Below are 23,413 nucleotides of genomic sequence, written 5' to 3' on the forward strand. Positions count from 1 at the left end.
TAGAGTAGTTCTAAGTTGTTTCTTTTCTTTGATTTTCTGTTCTTATAAAATCGAAAGAATTCTTAAAGACGACTATTATTCCTCTTCAAAAACTGATTCCCAACGATGTACATACGCTATACTATTGCCATTCCAAGGATATCCTTGGTAAATTATTTATTTGTTTTTCATGTACGTATGAATTCGAAAAAATTCTCAGACTTTATTTAAAATAAAATAGTATTTATCGATCGACTCTTGTTTCCCCTTTGTATCCTACCCCCATTTTATGTCTCATTATGGACCGAATGCGATAAAAACTCTAATCAACTATTGCTTTCACTTACTATAACTATTTCTCAAAACAGGTGCTGGTAAGAGTCACGGTGACCTGGAGCTTCGTCAGAGGAGCAGCAAATCCCTCCTAGCGAATGTCCTGGATCTCGAGGACAATGCTCTGGCGTCCCATAATAATCTCCTGAATAACGTGTACAGTACCCCTGGCCCTCACCATCACACGATGGGCCATGGGCATAGTCACATTCACACGACGCCCCATCATCATCATAGCCACGCTGCAACACCGCATCATCAACACTCAACGCCACTGGCACACTCCTCTTATCCGGGGGCGATTCAGATCGGTCACACGCCGCATCATCATCCACATCCGCCAGATACGCCAGGTCCCCAGGTCGAAACAATACTTCAAAACGCGTGTTTCTGTGCCCGAAACGAGCTCATTATGATCCTCAAAGAAATTAAGGTATGTTTCTCACAAAGTCGTCGTTGTGAGTTAACGGAAACTGTTTCCATCATTCGTATTTTCTCACGTTGAATTACCTTAATCGTATGTTTTTCTTTAAAAAAATACTGAATCTATTTGTTCCATTTATATTTCATATTTTTGTTTCTTAATTTTGATAAAAAATTTTTAGGCTGAGTACAGTATTTATTCCAAGAACAATTTCTTTTCTCAAGTTATTTACGCTTAAAAGTAGAGTAAAGTCTCTCTTATAGAGCGTATACATTCTTAGTTACTTCAACGTTTACAAACTTGAGCTCCTACTTTATTTTCAATAGAAAGAAGTGTCGGCCATTAATAATAATGAGGATGACAATTAGCGAGTTCTTGTGAAATATGCGCGATGATGCTTCGGCTAATTACCAAGTGTACACTCATTTTAATTTACCCGTAAGTGGAGAAACTTTCGTGTAAACTCGCATGTAGTATAATACCGAAACATGTACCAACGAGGTTCGCTGACGAACGTGAAACCATTCTCTGTTCTATGACTGTTTGTGCAGGATTATTAAAGCCTGTCTGTTTCTCGAGTTTCAGAACTGACACGGCAAAGTCAAACACTCGAAATCTATCGGTGTTCATAATTATAAACCGAATATTTGATAGAAACTTCAAGATCAGTCCTGGTTCCATGATAGAGACAATTTTAGACAATTGCGTGGTCATTGTGTATTCTGACCAGTTCCGGGAATTCTATTGTACATTTCCTTCCTGGAGTTAGAAAGAGATTAAATGACATTTCTCAAGAAAATGGCCATTGTCGACACTTGACAGAAGTATTTGGCTCAAAAAATCTTTGATGCAATTAATTGTTTAACTTGGTAATTATTATACACGCAATTATGGGGATTATCGTATAATAATCATGGGATTTTCAATTTTTCATGGGGCTGATTATACGCTGAGTAAATAAATTGGTCCCAGAAGAGGATAGTAGGAGGGTTTCGAAGTCACAGAGCGATCACAGTTCAAGAGGGAGTCTATCTGTTAAAGGATAAATTAGGACTTCCAGTGCTTATTATCGTGATTTATATTAATGCATTCGACAGAGCAGCAAATGCGCTCGACGTAATTTCAAACGTACACATGGGATTCTCAATTATATATTAATATTTCAAGGGACGCGCGCGCGAATGTAAAGAGCGAAAGATACGACTTTAGGGGTTGACGTACTGGTAACTTACTTTCGTTTTAGATCACGGCTTCGTCTCTTAAAATATTCATACATAAACATCTTCTATTTAGCGAGCGATGATGTTACACGCAAATTCATTTTCATATAATTCATTATCAGTTTCGTATTTATTAATTTACTGTCTACAAAGATACACATGTTGGGCACTGACCGATTAAAATTTTTAGACTGATTTAACGAGTACCATTAAAACTAATTATTGAAAATCTAGATTGATTTAATAAGTGGAACTAGTCATTAATCTGTTTAATCAAAAATATTAATCGGCCACACTGACCCATAACCTGTCTAAGGATCGCAAAGCATTCCATTGCAACGACAAATATCCCATTTCCTCTAACAACCGCTTTCATGAAAACCGTACTTCCTGAAAACGAACGTCATACATCATACACGGCTTCCTGTTCCAGATAATCACGGATCAGCTGAAGAACGAGGAGTTGAACACCAAGGTGACGAATGACTGGAAGTTCGCGGCGATGGTGATCGACAGAATGTGCCTAATCATTTTTACTCTGTTCACCATCATCGCAACCATCACCGTCCTACTGTCGGCGCCGCACATCATCGTCACGTGATTTAGAAAAGTACAGATAGCCGACTACACGTTGGCGGTCGACGAGGATCGTGCGTTGCGCATCGGTGCGGACGGCGAGGGACGCGAACATGACGATGACGACGACGACGACGACGACGATGACGACGACGACGATGACGACGACAATGACGACGACGACAATGACGATGATGACTACCACAATCTGGTCCATGCTAGGATTACGCGAACAACGTTTACAACGATGTTTCTCCTACGCTTGGTTGTCCAGCTGATTGGAAGTCGAGCCTGAGAGTCATGTGTTACGCCCCGCTTCGGGTGATCCGCACTGTTCATAGGAAGAAAATGATACGAGGACACTAGGCTCTCTGTATTATTTAAGATATATATATATACGTAAAAAGAGATACGTATATGTATACATATATATATCTTTATGTAGTTCATTCGAAGAGGACGCCTTAGCGAGACACGTTGAAAATGCGCCTACATAGGCGCGTTAAAGGAACACTGACACGCGCGCGCGCGCTCACACCTACATGCACACACGATCGCATACAAACATGCCGGCCACGCCGAGGTATGTGCATCTCTGGCATTTGTTGTGCCGCGATAGGGATGGAACGCGAACGATCGCGAGCCTCGAGTTCCGTTCGGTTCGAGCTGACGCAATTTTTTGCGGAAAATTGGATATATACAACATGCTGACGCTGAACTGACTAGTGAAGCGAAAGTAGTTATATCTTCCTCATATTTTTTCTGCGTTGCATAATTTCTATCAAAATCATCCAATTTCAGGTTTGTTAAACGAATATATTTAAATTTTCGAATATTAGAAATTGTAATTCTCTTATTAATCGCAGTGTTAATTTTAATCCGATATGTGATAGTTGGGAAATATTACGTTTTATTCGTTTTCATGGATATTACTTTTCCTTGCATTCTTGCGATAGTGAGAATAGAGAAAAATATCTTCGTTATTGTTGTTCTTATTATTAAGTTATCTTAAAGTGTCGCTTTTGAGTAAGACAACTTGCTATCTATTTAACCACGTTGTGAAAAGTATTTTATTCTTTGAAAACTATTTCGCTGAAGTGACGTGACGAATAGTTTGACTAAAATTTTAACGAAAACATTCGGTTTTGAAACACGCTTCAATAATCGTTGCACGGGATGCAAATAAATCTGCGTACACGCGTGTGAAACACGAACACGCATACACGTACACGCACATATACACGCGTACACACGTAAGAGACAGAACATAGAAACAAAGAGCACCGAAAAACCGTCGAAGGGTTTGAATTTGTTAAAGAATAAATCGAGTTGCCCGGTACGGTCCACGATTACGAAACGATTTTTCGTTCGATTCTCGTACGACCGTACCAGCCAGAGAATCTCATAAAAAACGAGAGAAAAAAAGATAGAGAGAGAGGAAAGAGAGATATACAAACAAAAGAGAGAGAAGCTGAAGAAGGGTACACCGCTCCTTTTATTGTGCTTAAAAGAGAGAAAAAGGTAGAGAGAAATAAAAAAACAGAATAGAAACAGACGAAAGAGAACACACGATTAAGAGCAAAGCGCACACGTTAATATTCTGAAAAACTGAAAAAGCAACAAAAAAAAAAACAAAAAAAAAGAGAATAATAAGTAAAAATAATAACTACACACAATGAACTGCCAAAATGTTTCAAAACAATGCCAGTGAATTTTATTATCCGTATCACTAGTAAGTAAAATCGACGACAACTTAAATAAAACGGGGGATTTATACTACGATTATAAGATGGCGTGCGATAGCGCGGCGTTTAAAACAAAAGAAAAAAATAAAATACTGTTCTTTGTTAGCTCGTAAGAGAAATCCGGCGTAAGCAAGCGGAAACAGTGAGAGAGAAAGAGCGAGAGAGAGAAAGAAAGAAAGAGAGAGAGAGAGAAAGAAAGAAAGAGAGAGAGAGAAAGAGAGAGAGAGAGAGAAAGGGGGGGAGAGGGAGAGAAAGAGTGAGGACGCGAGTATATGAATGACTTCAGATGAAATGATGACGATGATGACGATTGTCTTAGCGTAGCATCTTTCTTCATTTTCACACATTTTTTTCCCTTCTATCGGCGGACATCGTTTGTTGTTGTCCCTCTGTACACGCTTGTACAAGCGCACACACGGTACATACTCTCTCTCACACACCGCCAATACGTACATAGACACTACGCACTCCGTTGCGTTGAATTTCACACACGTTACACACCCGCTCCACACATGTCTCACACTTACGTTAACACAAGACGGACATGCGTACACAAGCAAAAACTTTTTCAATCTAACGTTCTAGGGAGTCAGGCTTTCGCATCCTCGAGATTCTCGCGTGACTCCCGGCGAACTCGACGTTCGCTATCTAGGTAACGAGGCGTCTACCTATCACAATCGGATCCGAGATTCGCAACGTGATTCCAAAGCAACTCGAAGCTGTTAGTGTATATTTACTTTTTTAAGTCGAGTCGCCTTCGAACGATGCGAATCTCGAAGATCCTCGATGGACGAGCGACCATGCGGCTTCCTTTCGAATATTCCCGAACGCAGTCCGGTTCTGGGTACTTTCCCCTCATTCTTCGAACCAGCAACCGACTCGATTCTATGCTATCTGACTGTACGCGAAACTGAATATCAAGATCTCGAGCGATCGCACAAGTCTGATTCTTGAATAATCTCTTGCTATTCGACCGCACGCTACTCGCCCTAAATGGCCAAACCATTTGCAGTTCGTCTGTGAAAGTACCCACGTCGGATTATCCGTCAACGGGCGCACAGCAGTTCCGATTGACTTTTGCTGTCTGTCGCTGCAAAATGGGACCCCTTTCCTACAAAAGTATATTGCGAGAACTTATGAGAGATCGATAGTTATGAAAAGAATTGAAAAATTGTTATTCAATGCGTATCGAAATTTACGAATAAACAAGAAAAAATTGTTTTCAAGAACGATTAGTCTCGCTGCATTGGTATTCGCATTAATTAGGAATTGCATTGTGCTGAATGATATTTTTTATCGAACGTCGCGCTTCGTTTAGTTTCATAGTGAATATTTGTTTCGACGACAAGGCAACAAAACACTTCGTCAGGCTTGACGTATTTTCGGAATCGAAGCTACCGTAGTAGTTAAGTTGTAACGTGTACTACACGCGATCGTCGTTCGTCTGGTAGTGTCTCGTCGAATTTTCTGTCGACCACGAGTCTAGAAGCAGGAAACATTTTAGTCAATATATAAGAATGCTCAGTATTTAATACGATATTCCATTTACTATTTTGACTCGTGACCAGACTCGAGATTCGAGACTCGTAGATGCTCGAACGAATCGACGTCGCCGGGAAATAGCATTTCCTTTTCGAGCTGTAAGAGTCACCGTGTTTTTCGAGCAACGTTAGATTTCATGCTGTACATACTTCGTTAATTTCGATAACTCGACGGTTTTGTTTCATTTCGACTCGTTTCAGGATCAGCTTACATTGGAACAACGTGGTGCCATAGTTTTGTTGTATGTGTAACAAACTCTTATTTATTACAGTTTAATAAAACCTCGTCACAGTTTGTTTTATGTAATAACAATTTGAATATTTCGTGTTTCGTGCAATCCATTTTAAATATTTAAGAACAATTCTCTTAAATGTATTAAGTAATGAATGTTTATAAGTTAGTTTTATTATTTCCTGAAATTATACAAATCGACGTTGTTCCAATGTGATAAAAGTTCAATTAGCGCATTATCTACATTTAACTAACCCGCGCATATACCTAAATTTCCACGACTTCGGGTGGTCATCTCGATTAAAAACAGTGCATATGAGAAGCATATCTTTAGACGCAGGAAATTAATCCTAACATTCCTCAGTGTTTAATACGAGCACGAAGCACGTCACCGAACCAAAACTTAGCTCCCTTAGAGCCGAATAATTTATTCCTCTCGTAAAAGAATAAAATTGAAAAAACGAACGCTCAAAAATGCAAAAAATAGAATTTAAAAAACAAAAATAAGCAAACGCAATCTTGTAGACTGTGTTAAATAAACAGAAACTGGAGAAATACTCGACAACTAACTTAGACGAAGAAGCTTGTCAACGCAAGTAGAAGAAAAGAAACATCGGAATCTCGTTAACGGATAGTCTCGCAGGCGGGTTTTGTTAAACATATACTAAACCAAAACAAGAAAAAAAAACGAAAAAAAACTATAGCACGTTTTGGCCATTGGCATTGACGCGACAACCAATCACGTTATCTTTTAAATACTATTATAATGGTTACAAAATAATAATTAAAAAAAAAGTTGTTAACAATGTTAAAGGAACGATTTAAAATGAAAAAAAATAATAGTACGTAGAGGATATAAACTATAATCGATAATGCCTCGATTGGTGGAATAACCATTCTCGATCTTTAAATCAGCTAACTAATTAAACTTATGAATTAAATTTAAAGCACTTAATGGTTCGCGCCGGAAGGTTTTGTTAGAATACAGTACTAAGTAGGGAAGATAAAAAAAAATATTTAAAACAAATTACGGTTATCTCAAGTGAATGTCATTAGGGAAGCAAAAGAATCGCGGAAAAGATGTTAACGAAAATAGTTCGGCATGCCACAGTGTCGAGTCAAGTAAAAAATGAAACGAAATAAAAAAAAAGAGAAAAAAGGAAACGTAATAACATTAATACGATGAATTATGCGTTTAAATGTCACGGTTTCAACGACTTCGTTTCGCGATGGAATCTTTTTTGAACGTGTTTCCTTCTTCCCAGCGACAGCTGCAAAATCAAGGATAGCCAATCGCGAAACGAAACGACTTTCTGTGGTGGTTAGTTCTTGGTTCTTTTCCGCAAACACGTTTGCTGTAGTTCAAGTTGGTGGAAAGAGTCGCATGGCGACGATTTATTGTTAAAGCGCGACCGATTCGAGCCCTTCGTTAGCCAATTTGAATTTTCAAGTAACTTTCAAGAAATCCGTGCAATGAATGTAACATTATTGATTTTTGGATTATTTGATTCGCAAGATGTAAGAGCTTCCAGAAGTAGATAACATTAAACTATGCTTCGAAATATGACAAGCTTATTCCTCTAGCTTCTGTTACGCTACTTAAAAGTATCATGAAGTACGCGAATATGCAATAAACAAAATCAGAGTTACCATACTATAGTTATATAATTACAGCAGATAACGATGTCTATCGAATTTTTTATTAACGGGACAATTTCCATGGTGTAATGTGATTAAAGCTGCTATTGACAAACTGTGAAGGAAGGAAGAGCATTATACGTTCTACAATTATAATTATAATTCGTTTTACGAGAGTTAATATCGGTTTATGCGTGGATGTACATCGTTTACAGCCTACTGTAAAGTGTCCCATAAAAACCGGTTGCAAATGAAGCAATTAGATGCACGATATGTGTTCGATAAATTAATGAAATTGGTCTGCGAACGGCTCAGATTCGTTGCATGTCGCGACGGCGGCGTTGAACGACGCTCCCATTTTAATTGTATTTAAACGCGTTAACGTTAAGCGAGCAAACACTGATTGTTAACGGAGAATTAACATCCAGCCTATTGATATTACTTATTATTGATTAGTTCTTACGCGAGCGTAAAAAAAAATAATCATAATAATAAAACTATTCGGGAATATAATCGTACAACGCACACGCCGAATTTTTCGCGTGCTACGAAATCTCAGTTGGATTATTCAACGGGTGACTTGTTGTTGCAAGAGAAGGGAGAAAATAATGCATAGAATTGCAGTGAAAGAAAGAAACACAATGTAGCCCGTATTTAAAAGAAGAAGTTCCAACGTTCTAGCAAAGAGAAATAAAATAAAATAAAAAGTAAAGGCGATAAGCTGTTCGATAATTAAGAAATTATATACTCGTTCTGTGAAAAAATTTACTTGTTCTCACATATCGAAGCCAAGTTGGAATTCGAAACAAGTTGCTCACTGAACAAAAAAATGATTTAAAGATATAAATGTTAAACAAGGAAGATAAAAGGCGAGGATGAAGAATAACGAAGAAAAGTATAAACTAAATTCGTTGCTCACGAATGCTCATTTATTGTTTTTATCCAGTGCGGTTCCAGTGTTTACGAGATGTCGTAAGCTGGCCGCTTAGTGAGAATAATTAATGTTCGAGTGTACTACTTTCAACTATCACGCTCAACGTTCAAGCATTTAAGCTGTTCACGAGATTCAGGGTCTTAGAGATTAATTAGACAAAACGGTAGAAAAATTGTCGAGACGTTCGTAAAAACTAAAACAAAAGAAATGGAAACACTAATTCGTAAATTACAAGAAGAGGATGAAACAGTAGTAGAAATAAATAAACGCGTGGACACCGGGAAAAGGGAGTGTCCTCTTTCACGTTTCGGGAATCTTTTCGTTTGATCGTTTTGTTTCGAGGGAAATAAACGTTACACGTTGTATTTACGTACTACGTAACATGTATCGATGAGAAAAGCATAGAGTATCAATATTAATCTATAATTGAACTAATCGAATCGACGAGCGAAGAAAATAAACGATAAAAATAGGAAAGAGAAAAATGATATTTAAATTCAAGCGGACTGTGACGACCCGTTCGTTCTTTTTCTCTTTTTGTAACAATCGTATCGATAATTACGCTAATACGACAGGGTGATTTTAATTGCACGTGCTGCAAAAATATTTCCACCTTCTTGAACTCTGTGAAAGAAAACGAGACGCGAGAGCTTCTTTTCGAAAGATAAGAATATATCACGCAGCAAACGTCGCACAACAGTGAGACGAAAGTACGCTTTCTTGTGCGTGATCGAACGATATCACGGCTATAAAACAGAGGCTCGTCGTGCTTTTTGAAAAGTCGCTTTCAAAGCGAAATAGAGTCCGATCTAAAGGCTCGATCATCGTTTGAATTTCTGACGAGCATTTCTCCGTTCGAAGTAATATTTTCTTTTATCTTTGCCTAGCAGCTCGATTACGGGTAACGGTTGTAAGTTTTGTTTGAGCGAAACTTCTGAATTAGAACAAAATTTTTCTTCCAGGTTATTCTCGATCCTCTTTACAAGGAAATTTCTCTTTGCCGAGTTTTTCGATAGAAATTATCCCTCAAAAGTTTTCTCGTAGAGCGAGACGTCAGCTTTTTCATGGTGCGATCGAATTTTTCTTTCAAGAAAAGTTAATAAGCATACCTTGGACGATTTACACGGAATAGAATATTTGGCAGAATTGTATTATATTTGAAACGTGATTTTTAAAACAGTGATGCCGTCGAACGTCTAAAAGTAGCAGCCTACTATCGGGACATAATAAGATTTTTGTTTAAAAACGAATCGAGGAGAAAAGACGGAAAAGTAAGCGGAAATAAGGGAGGGAAAGGGTTAAAAGAGGGAAACGGACGAAACGAAGAAGCGAAATTTACAGAGAAATAACGCAACTTGCGCCTTTGATAAAAAAAAACAAGAATACATATATGTATTAAACTCAGCTTGTCACACACGGGGTTATCATTATAAACTATTAATCTTATAATAATTAAAATTAATAATAACGATAAAATCACGAAGGAGGAGAGAAACAATGATAATATTAATAATAACGTTAGTGCTAATGATATTAATACTGATAACAATAATAATTATAATAAATAAATAATAGCGTAACGGTAACATGTTAATTATTAATTCTCCGCCTGTGCGAAATGTTGAAAATTTTTCTTTCTACGACGTTATTAATCTATGACTAAGGCAACTTCTATGAAGAATCGTTTCTAATAACGAATAAAGAAAAAAAGGGAAATATTATATGGTTAATAAGAAATTTAAAGAAAATAAAAAAAATGCATTATAAAGGTTGGTACGCTATTAGGATCGTAGTAGCGCATATGTACAGGGTGATACGATTAAAATGTATTTGGACATCGATATGGCGTACGATTTTTCGAGTGTTCTATTCGAGTAAATGTGAATGATACTGTTAAAAAAGAAAGAAAGAAATATCTCGAAATAGGAACGAGATCGAGAATGTAGAATCGATTATGAAATGGTTAAATTTAGAAGGGGGCTAATGTGTCGATGAAACTCTTAATCATACGCGATTTTGTACTGGCTATTCAAATAACAAATAACAAAGTATACGGATGATTAAATTTTAGATAAAATCCTGTGCAGTTTCGAGATGAAATTTTATTTTTCAATATAGTTCTATAGAATTATTCTGGATGATGCGAAATTTGAATTTCATGTAAAAGGAGTCGATTTATAGATTAGTTTGAGATTAAAGAGGGCTCGCGAGAGCTCAGCCTCGTGAAAGCTTCCTGTAAGAGACAAATACATTCCTCCGTCAACGTTGCCTTAACTCGAAAAGTATCCTCGAAAGATTAAGCCATTGTCTGAAAGAAACGCTCTCTGCTGAACAATGGTTCGATTACCTTCAACGCTCGAAACGTCAGACATCGAACGCAAGATCGTCGACAAGTAGCCCCTTTCGATCGTCCTACGACGTAGAATCCATCATGGAAAATAAAAAAACAGAAAAAAAACAAACAAAGAAATAAAGGAAATAAAAATTGGAAGAAAGCAAGATTCATCGACCATGTTAGGTCCTCGAAACTTTCTCCTACACTTTGTAGTCTTTTACTCGACTCGTAATTCAATCCAAGCATTTTAAGGAACTTATTAAGGTAACCGGTTAGAAATAAAACAAATAAGATTGCTCACCGAGACACCGTGTCGTTTAAGTGTCACAAAGACAATCCCCTCGGAACTTAAAGGCGAACGACGAAAATTGTTGAGACGTTTGTTGAGAAAAACGAACATTTTTCTTCTCTCTCGATGTATGATATACTACCTCTATTAACACTACGCGAGATATCGATAACTGTTTCTAGGTGAAATTAAATCGATCTTAATCGTTGCGAACGGTATAATACCGATTTATATAGCCAAGATAAAAAGAGAAAAAAATAAAAAACGACTGTAGCCTGACGTAATTTTAACGTGTAAGGTCTATTATACTTATAGCACGTCAAAGTCTTCCGCAGTTAGTCTCCAAACAAGTAGTTACAAGACACACGGGAAAATGAAGACGCAAAAGCACACCAGACGAATTTCTTTTCCATATTCTTTCCTCTCCTTTCTCTATTTTCTTTTTTTTTCTACTATTGACGTTCACCCGTCGTTCCTCGTCTTAAAAAGCTCTGGTGATATATGTATATTTGCTGAACGAACGCTTCTCTGATTAACTGTTCGAAGAAACGCAAATCCCCTTGAACGATTATACGGAGTCCAGGGTTTTATTGATCGGCTGATTGATATTTAATTAAGGGAACTTAGTAGGGAACGTTTCTCTCACGGAAAAGTAGCGATCGCGTCGCGTTCCTTGTCTTCAAGCACGAAACTGTGAAAGTACTGTGATCGATGGAGAATCAAAATTGTATTTGTCAAGTTTAAGAGATACTCGCGTTCGTCGTGTGATTCGTTTTTGTAGTGGATACTGAGAATAAGGAAAAATAAAAAGTTGAACACGAGAAAGAAACGTGAAAGGAAGAAGAAGGCGAAGAATCAGACTTTATCGAGCCGTTAACGAGGCACGAACGAAGCGCGAGAATTTTTCTTGTAACATAACTTGTGAAATGCGCTTTATTATTGTAGATCTCGAAACGCTGGAAGGTAGGTAGAAACGCTTAGAAATTACGAGCGCTCAAGCAAAGTTGGAGAAAACGTCACGGAATGTTTCAGCGAAGAGAAGTGTGTATATTACGCTTTGTAATTAGTAAACAAATTTTTTCCGACGTTTATCGCGCGTTGCACGAAAACACTCGAAAGATCGACGACCCTTTGTCCCATTTTACTAGATCGCTCTTTATATGCATAAAGTATACAGCAGGTCAGCCGAAATGAAGTGTAAACGAAGAACAAGGTTGATGTAATTCGCATAGAAGACGTAATAATTATGAAAACGAGGAGAGAAAATGTATAGTATAGTCTGCGGTTTTCTCATTTCTAGGACAAACGTTGTATTCAACTTGGAATGTAATTAAGCGAAGTATTTATCGAAAGAAGTTTTTTTGTTTGTAGGAAGAGAACGTTTCGTTACGTTGCATTAAAATACAAAAACTATTCTTTACAATTTACTGTAACTTACAAGCAACTTTTCATACATACTTGTACTTTCTTCTGTAAATATAAAGTCCCGTTATTTCTAAACTTGTGTACCATTGCAATTCTCTTTCTGATTCTATTTATTCTAACAAAATCAATGCTTACGTTATTGGTCAAATCAAGTTGTTTACCTGCTTTTTTTGACAAAAAGGAGTTATATTAATTTAATGACAGGTTGATTTCTGTTACAAATATTCTGTAAGCTTAAGACAAACGCGTAATGAGCAATAAACTGAGCAATAAATACAGTACGGATATAACTTGAAGAAAATACACAAAACAGATACTGTTTTTACTAAAGTTCTGATCAATCAATAGCAAAACGGTCGATACATTTCAAACTCGAAAATTATTTTAGATTTGGAGCAAAACTTATACTATCAAACGAATAAATTTTTCTTGTCAAAACTTACTAAAAGTTCCCCACCTCGCCATTTCGGCTGAACTTCGTGTATACGTATGAATGTATATATATATATATATATATGTAACGCATATACGTACGTATATTCTCTTTAAATACGTATTATGAAGAGATTGAATTAAAACTACGGCGAAAGGTAGGAATAAATTCGGCGGAAAAAGGCGCGGAGGTAAAAGCTAGAAAAATTGAAATTGTTGCTCGCGAGTCAGTCCCCATTGTTACACTCATTGTCAGCGAAACGATAATCTGTGCCGATTTTTCACGGACCTTCCCACGCTCGACGTCGTTTAAGGAAAAAAACATTAAGGACGTTCATCGTCCCGCTACTTTCTTCTCTACTTTCTGCTCGATTTCTTCTTCCTTCGATGATATGAACCGTGAACGAGGTTGAGACGTGATATTCTCAACGCGCATAAGATATCTGTTATTCCGCACGTATTTTAAACACGAAGAAACATCGAAGAATCATCGCACAACCCGTGGCCATATCCTCTTGCTAAATGAAATCGATTAACTTCGTGCTTTACCACTTAACATTTATTCACACGTGAAATAGTAGACGATAAAAGTCTGACGTGAGCTTGAAGAATTTTTACTTTCAAAGATGTAATTAGAAAACTGACTAAGAACTTACCATTAGACTTGAAATTCGTATAGAATTCATCATGTCCAAGACGAAGTAATTGTTAAAACATTTAAAAGGCGAAACAGTTTTCTTTCACGTTCAACTATTTTACATGGAGTCGTAAAATGAATTAGCATAAATATTCGCTGTCTATATATAAGGCAACAAGTTAATCGACCTCCATCGAAGCAACGTGATCACAGAAGAGGTGAAAAGATCGACGACGATTATATTGCTGATGGGGTGTGAAATGCGTGGAGTGGCGGAGTTTCTTTTCTCGCGATTCACTGCCGCGGACTTCCTTCATGGCAGTGTGTATTATTCAGAATTAGGATAAACGATTAGCGCGGACACGCAATGTTCAAGTGCCAAATTTTTAGCTATCTTTAGCACGTAATTTATCGCGCCTGTCGAACCCAGCAGACGCTTAATTAGCGCGCGCGCGCAAGAGAGAGAGAGAGAGAGAGAGAAAGAATGTGTGTGTGAGAGAGAGAGAGAATCGAGAGTATTTCACGAAAGAGAGAAATTATTCGCATTGGCGACTGAAGTCGGAGGGATTTGTATAGAATAGATCGAGACTGTTTAAGAGATTCGTTGTAAAACGATTAAGGGATTTAGCGATGGAGTTTCGATATGACGCATCCTTTTGTACGCGAGTTGTGTAATTATGCAATGTGCTACGAATGATTCGAAGGATTTTTGAGTAACTGATGTTGAAATAGACCTGTTATTTTTTTCTATTTTTGTAAAAGGGTAAAAATATTGAATTCATTTGTGATTTTTATTCGATTCAGTTTTGATAATAATGTCTATCGAAAGAAGAAATGTTATGGATACAAAGATATTATTGACATTATTATCGAGTCGAAAAATTGTCGTGCTATTTCTTAATTTGAGGAAACTTCAATGATTGCTCGAATATCCTTTCGAACGGTCTTAAAGTTACCATCGAATTTATGTACCTTCCTGAATTATTTCGTTAGAAATTTGACTTGCAAGATAAATGCTCAAAACGTTCACGAATATGTATCATTGTTAGGAAAAAATCAATAATCAACATATTTTTACTGCGTTCAAGAGTTCGACTAAAATTTTTGCAATCTGTCGTGACTTTCCGTATGCGAGGAGTCGCCGAGCGGTATTCTCGATGTAACGGACGGAGAAAGAAGGAAATTAAAAATAATAATATATAAAAGAAAATAAATAAACCTAAAGAAAACGCGTCACAGCCAACTGAATTTAAAATGAATTTTTACAAAGAGGCGTTTGTAGTACGGCCGTAAGAAGCAACGTGGACGACAAAGGGTTAAAAGTCAACTTTCGAATTAATTCTCGAATAGGTAACTCTCGTTCCCTTCATTTCGAAAAACAACAATAGGCAACTCAAAAAAATTCTCACACTCTCTCACTACGAAACGATTCACCGTTTGTAAAATCTCCTCTGTTTTCCTTCTTTAAGCGATCAGTAGTCGATAACCGAGTCGAAGGAACGGAAAGAAGAAAAAAAAAAAAATCACAAAAAAAGCCACAAGCTGATAAGGTTCATGCTTGAAGACAAATACTAGGGAACGAAAGAAAAGGAGGAAAAAAGCGAGAAAAAGGAAGATATAAAAAACAAGGATGAACAAGTTCTAAAGTCAAAAAAGAAAAAGGGAAAAATACAAAAAAAAAAAAAAAAAGGAAAGGAAGAATTAAACGTGTACTATTAAAAAATATAATCTCTACGTACATTTAAAAGGATACTTGAATGCTAAACGCCAAATATTCGTAATACACACCGAAGGGAACTAAATAAAAGCTAAACTAAATCAATCAATAATCGAGTAACTGAATATTAAACGCTAGCCTGTAATCAATAGAGACTGTAGTAATATTACTTCGAACAGTAAATTATAGGGGTGATTCAAAAGATAGTTTACTAGAAGTTAGGCTCGGATTTTTATCGAGATCATTTTCTCTCAAACTAACAGAAAAAAAGCTAAATATCCAATTATCTCAGAACAATCTATCGAACTTAACGAAGCCAAAAGCGGAACGAAAAGAAAAATATGATAAAGGACCGTAGCTGGGGACGATTGATCTTAATTAGAATTTAAAATCGAACCGAATATAAGAAGAGAAACGATTCAAGTAAGACCGGTGTGTAAAAAGCTTGCCGTTGACAAAACAGCGACGCAGATCGCTGAGATATGAATGCACGAGATCTATTTCTTCTCTACCTACGCCCTTTTCTTCCCTGATAATATATTTTAACGAAGGATCGTCTCTTTATTGTCCACCGTTACACCAGTCGTCGAAGTCGTTACGAGGTTAATAGAAAAAAAAAGAAAAAAGTTCGTGCGAGTCTAACGAAGGATAACACAGAAATAATATTTCGAGCCTGTGAATGCGTGAGCGAGTGAGAAAGTTGGTGAGAAAGGGAGAGAGAAAGAGAAGTAGAAAAAAAACAGAGAATGTATGAGAGAGAGAGAGAATGAGAGAATATGAAAGGGTGAGAAAGAGGGGGAGAGAGAGAGAGAGAGAGAGAGAGAGAGAGAGAGAGAGAGAGTAAACAAGAAATAAATGAGAAATAAAATTTGCGTTACCCGTGCAAATATATTATATAGGAGGAAAAAAGAAAACAAAATATTCAAAAAAGGAGAAAGAGAGAGAGAGAGAAAGAGAGAGAGAAAAGATGAAAACGATACTCCCTTTTCCGTAGACCCTGGTGGGATGATGCAATTGAACTAACTCACCCTCGATCTCACTTGACTTTTAATTATGCCTCGACAACAGCCTGGCCTGATAATAGTAAATTCACATTGAAGAACGTTAAGTAAGATAATAATAATATTAATAATAATAATAATAATGAATGATATTAATACTAATAATAATAAGAGTAAGAATAATAATAACAATAGTACTAATACTACTAATAATAAAAAAATTTGTTATATTTCTACGCTGGGCTCTTTTTCGAGGCAGAAACGTTGATCGATATGAAAATCCCTGTTAACTGGTGAACACATAATCGCCGCATTGTAATATTATTAACATTATTACGTTATTATGAAATTGTTGAAATAAATGAAATGAATATAGACGTCTTTCATTTACTTCCTTCTTACATTCTCCATCGATCATTCTTATTTACATCATTATTAGGTGCAACGCATTTTGATTCAGAAAGAAGGTATTCTCGATTCATTTAATAATTTTTATTTCATTGTAAAAAGAACTACCTATGAATCTATCTCAATATTATGTCTAGTAATGAAAACCCAATGTTTCGAATCAACATACTCGCAGTGTTTCTCATGCATAATAAAGTACAAAACTTTTCGGCTCAACAATGCGTTTCGTATTCTTACCTTTTTCTTTATATATTTATACGTAATACATAAAGATAGACTAATGTACATTCGCTAGTACGATCATCTTCTTCTCTAGTAGACAAGAGATATAACTGTGTTTCGTCACTTAAACTTTAACGATTTCCCATCTTCGGACGCTCATCTTCAAACTCCTTGTATCGAAAACTATTTCATAAAGATTCTCTTTGCTACTTTTACGATGATTGTACGTTAACCCGCGATCATTTTCTTTTTTTTTTTTTTTTTTGAAATTTTTGAAATTCTTTCAACGTTCGTGTTTCTCAAGCGGTTTGGCAATGTTTAATATTACAATCTAAAAATTCCATAAGAACGTTTTAGAATCTAAAAGTCGTTAATAACGTTTAATTAATTTATTCCTTAATTCGAGATAGTGCTTCTGTGATTTTATGATAATTTAAGATACATATTACCTAAAAAGGAGAAACAAATTTCGTTCAAATATCAGTTGACATCGGTTAAATATCGAATGACAGAAATATCAGTTATGTTTGAAATTAATGATGCAACATTTGTCAAGTTTGCGTGTATTTGAAATGGAAGGAAATGAATGAAAAATTTGTTCAGGTGTTTATTAATTAGCTCTAATTACGTTTCTTTTTGTGCGATAAATTCCAATACGTTCATTTGATTGTTGTAACGCTGATAAAATAATTCGACTTATTCAATTTTAACGATAACTAGATGTACAGTTCAGGTGAAACAAGTTTCGAATTGCTGCACGTGAGAACCAATGAGAGAATCCACAACTTATAGTTTTTTTATGGTGTTATCTGTCATTAAGAAAATTCTCTTCGTTTAATTTCGATTTATTAAACGAATATTTATTTCGATTAAAATCGTCTTGATCTAACGAGAATTCGCTATATTAATATACATTAACAAAAGTTACGTATTTCAATAGTATCGCAAGATAAAAAAGTTTAAAAACATTAAATCCAAGATACAAACGTACAAACAATAACATTATGTTAGCGCAATAAATTTTAAAATATTCCTACATGCATAAAATGACATTAACCCCAGAATATCCGACATCACTAGATACATTCCTTCTTCTTTTATTGATCGCATTTATTTTTACTTGTAATAATTATATACGTGTATATCCACAATAGTCGCTAAATTATCAAAACTTAATGGATTATCATCGAGTGGTTATAACCTGGAAAATGTTGTAAAATGAAAAGCTATGAAAAAAAGACGCAAAAATCAGTTGCATTAATATTCTAGGGTTAATCGAAGGTGCCAGTTGTAAAGTTTTCTAAATTCGATTCTTATTTAAACTTTGATTTGCAATTGTAATAGGTAAGAAGTTATTCACAAGCAAAATACAAGAATTATCAAATACAATCATCCATAACCCGATGACTATTTAAAACTGGCATCTTCAATTTCACGTGGTTCGTAAAATCTTCATTAAAATCGTCTCATTGTGATTCTCATTACACAATCACCCTTCGCATTCTCGAGTGAACAACGCTATAAAATATATGGAAGTAAAATGTATAGAAATCAATAAGCATCATCTAATTACTTCATTCTTGGGGGGACTAAATTCTAGTTATTGTATCTCGTTCAAGGAAGACACGTGTCACCCTATTAACTCGTTACTCTAATCGGGAATAGGTACTCATACACATCAGATTTCCATACAAGCATCGAGGACAACGAATCACAAACCTTCAACAATGAATTTTGTTAAAACGCGGGCAATATTCTTTTCACGCTTGACCTGAACCTCAAAATCCTTTGCCATCGATCGTCCTTCCTTCACACAGAGTATACCCTCGCTGTAGATATTAAAATTTTATAAAAGTCCAGGTCATTCAATCCTCGTGAAAGGAGGTTGGAAACAGATATACGCCTTTCTCCTTTCACCGTTACGTATAAAATTATCAAAAGGACATGCAATTACCTTGAAGTGTTTTTCCATCGATCGATCGATGTAAATGATAACTTCGATTTGGAAAGAAATCGGCTTTGATCGTGCATGGCTTAATAAGACTGAAATGCGTGTTTCGTTACGCTGAATAATGGAGATTAGTGAAATAAAAATCGAAAATCGTATACGTATTATATACAGTAACATCATATATAACAATTGGGATGATTCGCGAGGCACAACTGTAGGCGATACATATGAGAAAATCAACGATCGTTAAATCGACAACCATAAACACTCTTTGTGTATGAGACAAACTTTCTATTAGAGAAAACATGACCGTTTTAACAGTTTTCTGTACAATATACATGTAGCGTGGGTATCATATCTTTGTATATGACGTACGATATAATTTCTTACTTTTCTTCCCTTTTTAATAACGATTAAATACGCAAGGCCGAGACATTGTGCTTTTAATGTGCGCTTCCGCGGTGACGTCAGCGAATCTGACCAGCCAATTTCTCCTTCCTTGTCGTTGTTCTTCTTTTTTTCTCTTTCTTTTTACGAACTGTTGAAATCTCTATCGAAGAATACAATTTTGTGATTCCATTGAAAAATTTGCAAAGAACCGGAGCGTGTATCAATGTGAAAGTTATGTATAATTATGTATTATTTAATTAACTAACGGACTAATTGCAAAATTCTGTTTGTGAATTTCAGCGATATTCAAATAAAATTTGGACTAATAATTAATACGAATTAGATGAGAATACAGCAAACGACTTTTTTCCCAAATATAAAGTAGAAAAATCAAATGTATTTGTCGATTGGTAAACGTTGTCACGGCCCTTCGATGTTCTGCGTCGCGATGAATCATCAAACACGAGTCCTGTTAGATTATAATAATGGCAAAGGTAATTTGCACGATTAATATCAAAATTATTTGATATCTACGCTCTATGCTTATTCTTAATCCCGACTAACCAATTACTCATCTAGGATGCACGGTCAATGGGATATTAATTTTAATATTAGATTCGCAATTTACATTTATTCCGCACTCGTTTCAGCATACTCATGACCAAGATTTTCAAGGAAGACAATTATAATTGTGAATGCAATAATGATTAATATGAGGAATGAACGAAATGTTTCGAACTAACGTGTGTCGTACAAAATATAAATTTCAAGACGAATAATGTAAGACTTGAAGAAAATCAGAATTCAACGCGTGGAGTAAACAAATTGAAACAAAATCTGGTATATGATGTATTATGAATGAAATATATGTATATAGTTGTATGACGAGTGCAGTTGAGCTTCGTTTCTTGATAGTTTCACGAGTGTAATATTTGAAAACTCGATAGTCGTTCCTCGGTATAAAATGAAGAAAGGATTGATCGTTATAAAAGATCCATGAGAGCGTCGTTCCTGTTTCCACTTTCATAATATTAACATCGATTCGTGATCTTTTCATGAAGTACCTTTGTTCTTCTATAAAATAAATAGAAATCAACGATATTATACTTTGGCAAACGAGGAAATAACTTTATCAGCAACTTTTATGTTGCTACGTGAAAACGATCCAAGCAACGTTTTTAAAATTTCCTATATCTATTCTTCGCCCACGCTTCGAGATTAATCTTTTCCGTTTCGATCTCGATTCGATCTACGATACTCGTAAAGTATACAAAAGAGAGAATCGAACATGACGAAAGAAGGAAGTAAAATGAAAATTATTGCGATAATGGCACGCCATTCCTTCTTTAATCGACTAGATTTCGTGAAATTACTTTCCACGATAGATCTCTATGATACGATCCTGATCCACGTACTCAAAAATGTGAGGTGCGTCCATCAAAATCCCAATGGTACCCGCAGTCGTCACAACGAAGAAAATGTAAAGCTGCAGTCGATCGATTACCATCGCCACGTACTTCCAATCTTCTCGCGTCTGAAACACGTGTACATATTAACAACAAATTCTCGTGCTTTTTACGCTCCACTGTTCAACTACATTCGCCCACAAGTAACAACCAAAAATTTGTAACGTAACGATCGAGCGATTCCTCACCTGTATGTACAAATCTTCGTTCCTTAAATGTTCAGCGATAAATTCGACAGCCTCCGTTGCCTTGCTGGCTTCCGGACTGAGCAACACAGAGTCTGAACTTTCGGATCCTCTTCTATCTGCCAAACCCTCACCACCAGCGGCACTAGAACTGCTAGTCGTATGGTGAACCTTCCTATTGATCTTACAGTTCGGATGATGAAGATCGGATAGTTCCATCACTTCCATTTTCGATTTGGTCAACGAGGCTGGCAAATGTTTCGGCAACTCTGTCGGGCTTCCTGAATAGGTAGAAGTTGGTAACGTCACGTTCGGAATCTCCATCATCCACCTTAGACGAGTTTTCTTCGGTCTCCTCATTATTAATATCGTTGGCAAATACTTTAAGAATATTTTTCTGATTAGCTGTGGCATTCTGTGCGTTCGCGGTCCACGGAAGTTCCAGTTGATGATGATCACGGTGACGAGAATACTGACCGTGTTCATGATAAAGGTAAACAAAAGATACTTAGCGATCAGTGGAAGCACCAGAGACGTCGGAGGCAGAATCTTGCTGACTAATAATAGAAAAACGACCAACGAGAGTAAAATACTGATCCCTAGCGTCACTTTCTCGCCAGCCTCTGCTGGAAGGTAGAATACCAGCACGCAGAGAAAAGAGATAAGAACCGTTGGAAGAATCAAGTTCACCGTGTAAAATAAAGTTTTGCGTCTGATGATGATATAGAAAGTGATGTCTGTCTCCGTTGGAAAATCGCCCTTGTAAGTGTTTAGGTAAGCTGGAACGTTGATGATATCCCAGGTACCGCTCTTCCAGTAGTCGGACAAGTCGACGAAATTTTTATTGTTGTACAAGGCTAGAGAGACTTGGTCGCCGTTGAAAGTCCACGATCCAAATTTCATGATGCATGTTTGCTGATCGAAAGGAAAATAAGTTACATCGATAGTGCAGGAACTCTGGTAGATCGCTGGTGGAACCCAGAGAACGTCACCATTTGGATAGATCAGAACGTTGCTTTTGTAGCGCACCTCGTAATTGCCATCAGCGCTGGAAATTGGAAAAGTTGATGGTTCTTTGGAATTGGGGAGTCTTTTTAAAGTGAAATTTGTGCGAATGATACATAGGTTATAGTACTGTAGCGATATATAAATACAAAAGTACAAAATTTCAAAGGTTACGTACTTATTAAACAGTACAATATCCGGTTTCCATACTTTGTCAGGTGGTAACCTGAGAACTCCAATTCCACCGTAGTCTGCTTCGTCCCATTGTAATTGATAATCCGTCCAAATAAATCTCAACCATACGTTCGATTTCATAATTTGGTTCTTCTCGTTCTAAAAAATGACCCACATTCGTGTTTCTACTTTAGAACTGATATTAATCCTTTTCTATATAATGAACAATTCTATAAACTAATTAAAACCCATAGATAATATTTACATGACTCGTGACGTACATTATGTTATAAGTAATGATATTGGTGTTCACAAAAAATTACTGAGAAGTTTTACGGAATGGTTTAAATTGACACTCATACTGCCTGTCACAAGCACCTTCACTTACAGTAAATTTTATCTTTAAAATATTCGAGTATCAAAGATTCTCACCACGTTGATCAGTTGCACGAAAGCAAGGCCGAAATTCACGTGCACCTTCTCCGTCATGTTTTGCACGGGTCTGATGAGTTTGTTGTACCCTCTGAACAGATCTCGCACCAATCTCTCCTCATCTTCGGAGCAGAGACCTGAAGAACAATTTGATGATCAACACCCCAAATTCGATACCCAAGAAACAACTCAAAAAGAGCAATAAAACGGATCACGTTGCCGAACTTATAACTGCTTACCAACGCAGAAAACAGCAGAGATGAGGAGAAAACGCGCGAGCCGCAAACAAAAATACATTTTTGGACAAGTTTCAGATGTCCCACCCGTAGACACCCGTAGACACTCCACAGCCACCGCCACAGATCAATATGTGTACGCAGACGCTGGCCAATAAGTGCATTTCCTCTCTTGCCTTCCGATCCACTGCCGCCTACCCTCTTCCATGCTTGCGAAATTAATCAAGAACCCTTTCACACCGCTGGTTTCCACGACCGAACTAGGTTTCTTCTCTTTCAATTCGATTTTTCCTCCACACCATCGACGAAAAAGTGGCGTCACACCGGAGTAAGTGGATGTTTGGACTTGGAACGTGCGACTGGGGTGCGACACGCTCAGAGTTTAGGGGTTGATGGGCAGGGTTGTTCACAAGCGATACGCTTCACAGATGCGCAGTCTAGATGCTCGCTGCGCGGAGTCGGTTCTACTTTATCGAGGGATTCTGG

General features: G+C 36.7%; 2 protein-coding genes across 4 annotated transcripts in view; one reads left to right on the forward strand and one right to left on the reverse strand.

The window, feature by feature from the left end:
- The window catches only part of LOC126872819 (neuronal acetylcholine receptor subunit alpha-7-like), a 171,767-nt gene extending 155,442 nt beyond the window's left edge, over positions 1–16,325 (forward strand). For all 3 annotated transcript variants that reach the window (XM_050633009.1, XM_050633007.1, XM_050633008.1), the window contains 2 exons: positions 348–745; positions 2,390–16,325. In XM_050633009.1, the coding sequence (XP_050488966.1) occupies positions 348–745; positions 2,390–2,557 (566 nt within the window). In that variant the 3' untranslated portion in view covers positions 2,558–16,325. The remainder of the gene's footprint in view (positions 1–347; positions 746–2,389) is intronic.
- LOC126872820 (acetylcholine receptor subunit beta-like 1) lies at positions 11,474–23,295 on the reverse strand. Its single transcript, XM_050633010.1, has 5 exons — positions 22,931–23,295; positions 22,692–22,828; positions 22,264–22,418; positions 21,084–22,128; positions 11,474–20,963 (listed from the first exon to the last, which is right to left on the reverse strand). The coding sequence occupies exons 1-5, from the start codon at positions 22,986–22,988 to the stop codon at positions 20,799–20,801; spliced, it is 1,560 nt and encodes a 519-aa protein (XP_050488967.1). The 5' UTR covers positions 22,989–23,295; the 3' UTR covers positions 11,474–20,798.
- Positions 23,296–23,413: the final 118 nt, after the last annotated feature.

This window comes from Bombus huntii, chromosome 14, assembly GCF_024542735.1.
Source record: "Bombus huntii isolate Logan2020A chromosome 14, iyBomHunt1.1, whole genome shotgun sequence".
Lineage (NCBI taxonomy): Eukaryota > Metazoa > Arthropoda > Insecta > Hymenoptera > Apidae > Bombus > Bombus huntii.

Excerpts from the sequence above, each read along its gene's own strand:
- LOC126872820 (XM_050633010.1), bottom strand. The coding sequence starts at position 22,988 with ATGTATTTTTGTTTGCGGCTCGCGCGTTTTCTCCTCATCTCTGCTGTT. Across the intron at positions 22,829-22,930 it reads CTCTGCTGTTTTCTGCGTTG|GTCTCTGCTCCGAAGATGAG; the intron begins GTAAGCAGTTAT and ends ATTGTTCTTCAG. Across the intron at positions 20,964-21,083 it reads ACGAAGATTTGTACATACAG|ACGCGAGAAGATTGGAAGTA; the intron begins GTGAGGAATCGC and ends CACGTGTTTCAG.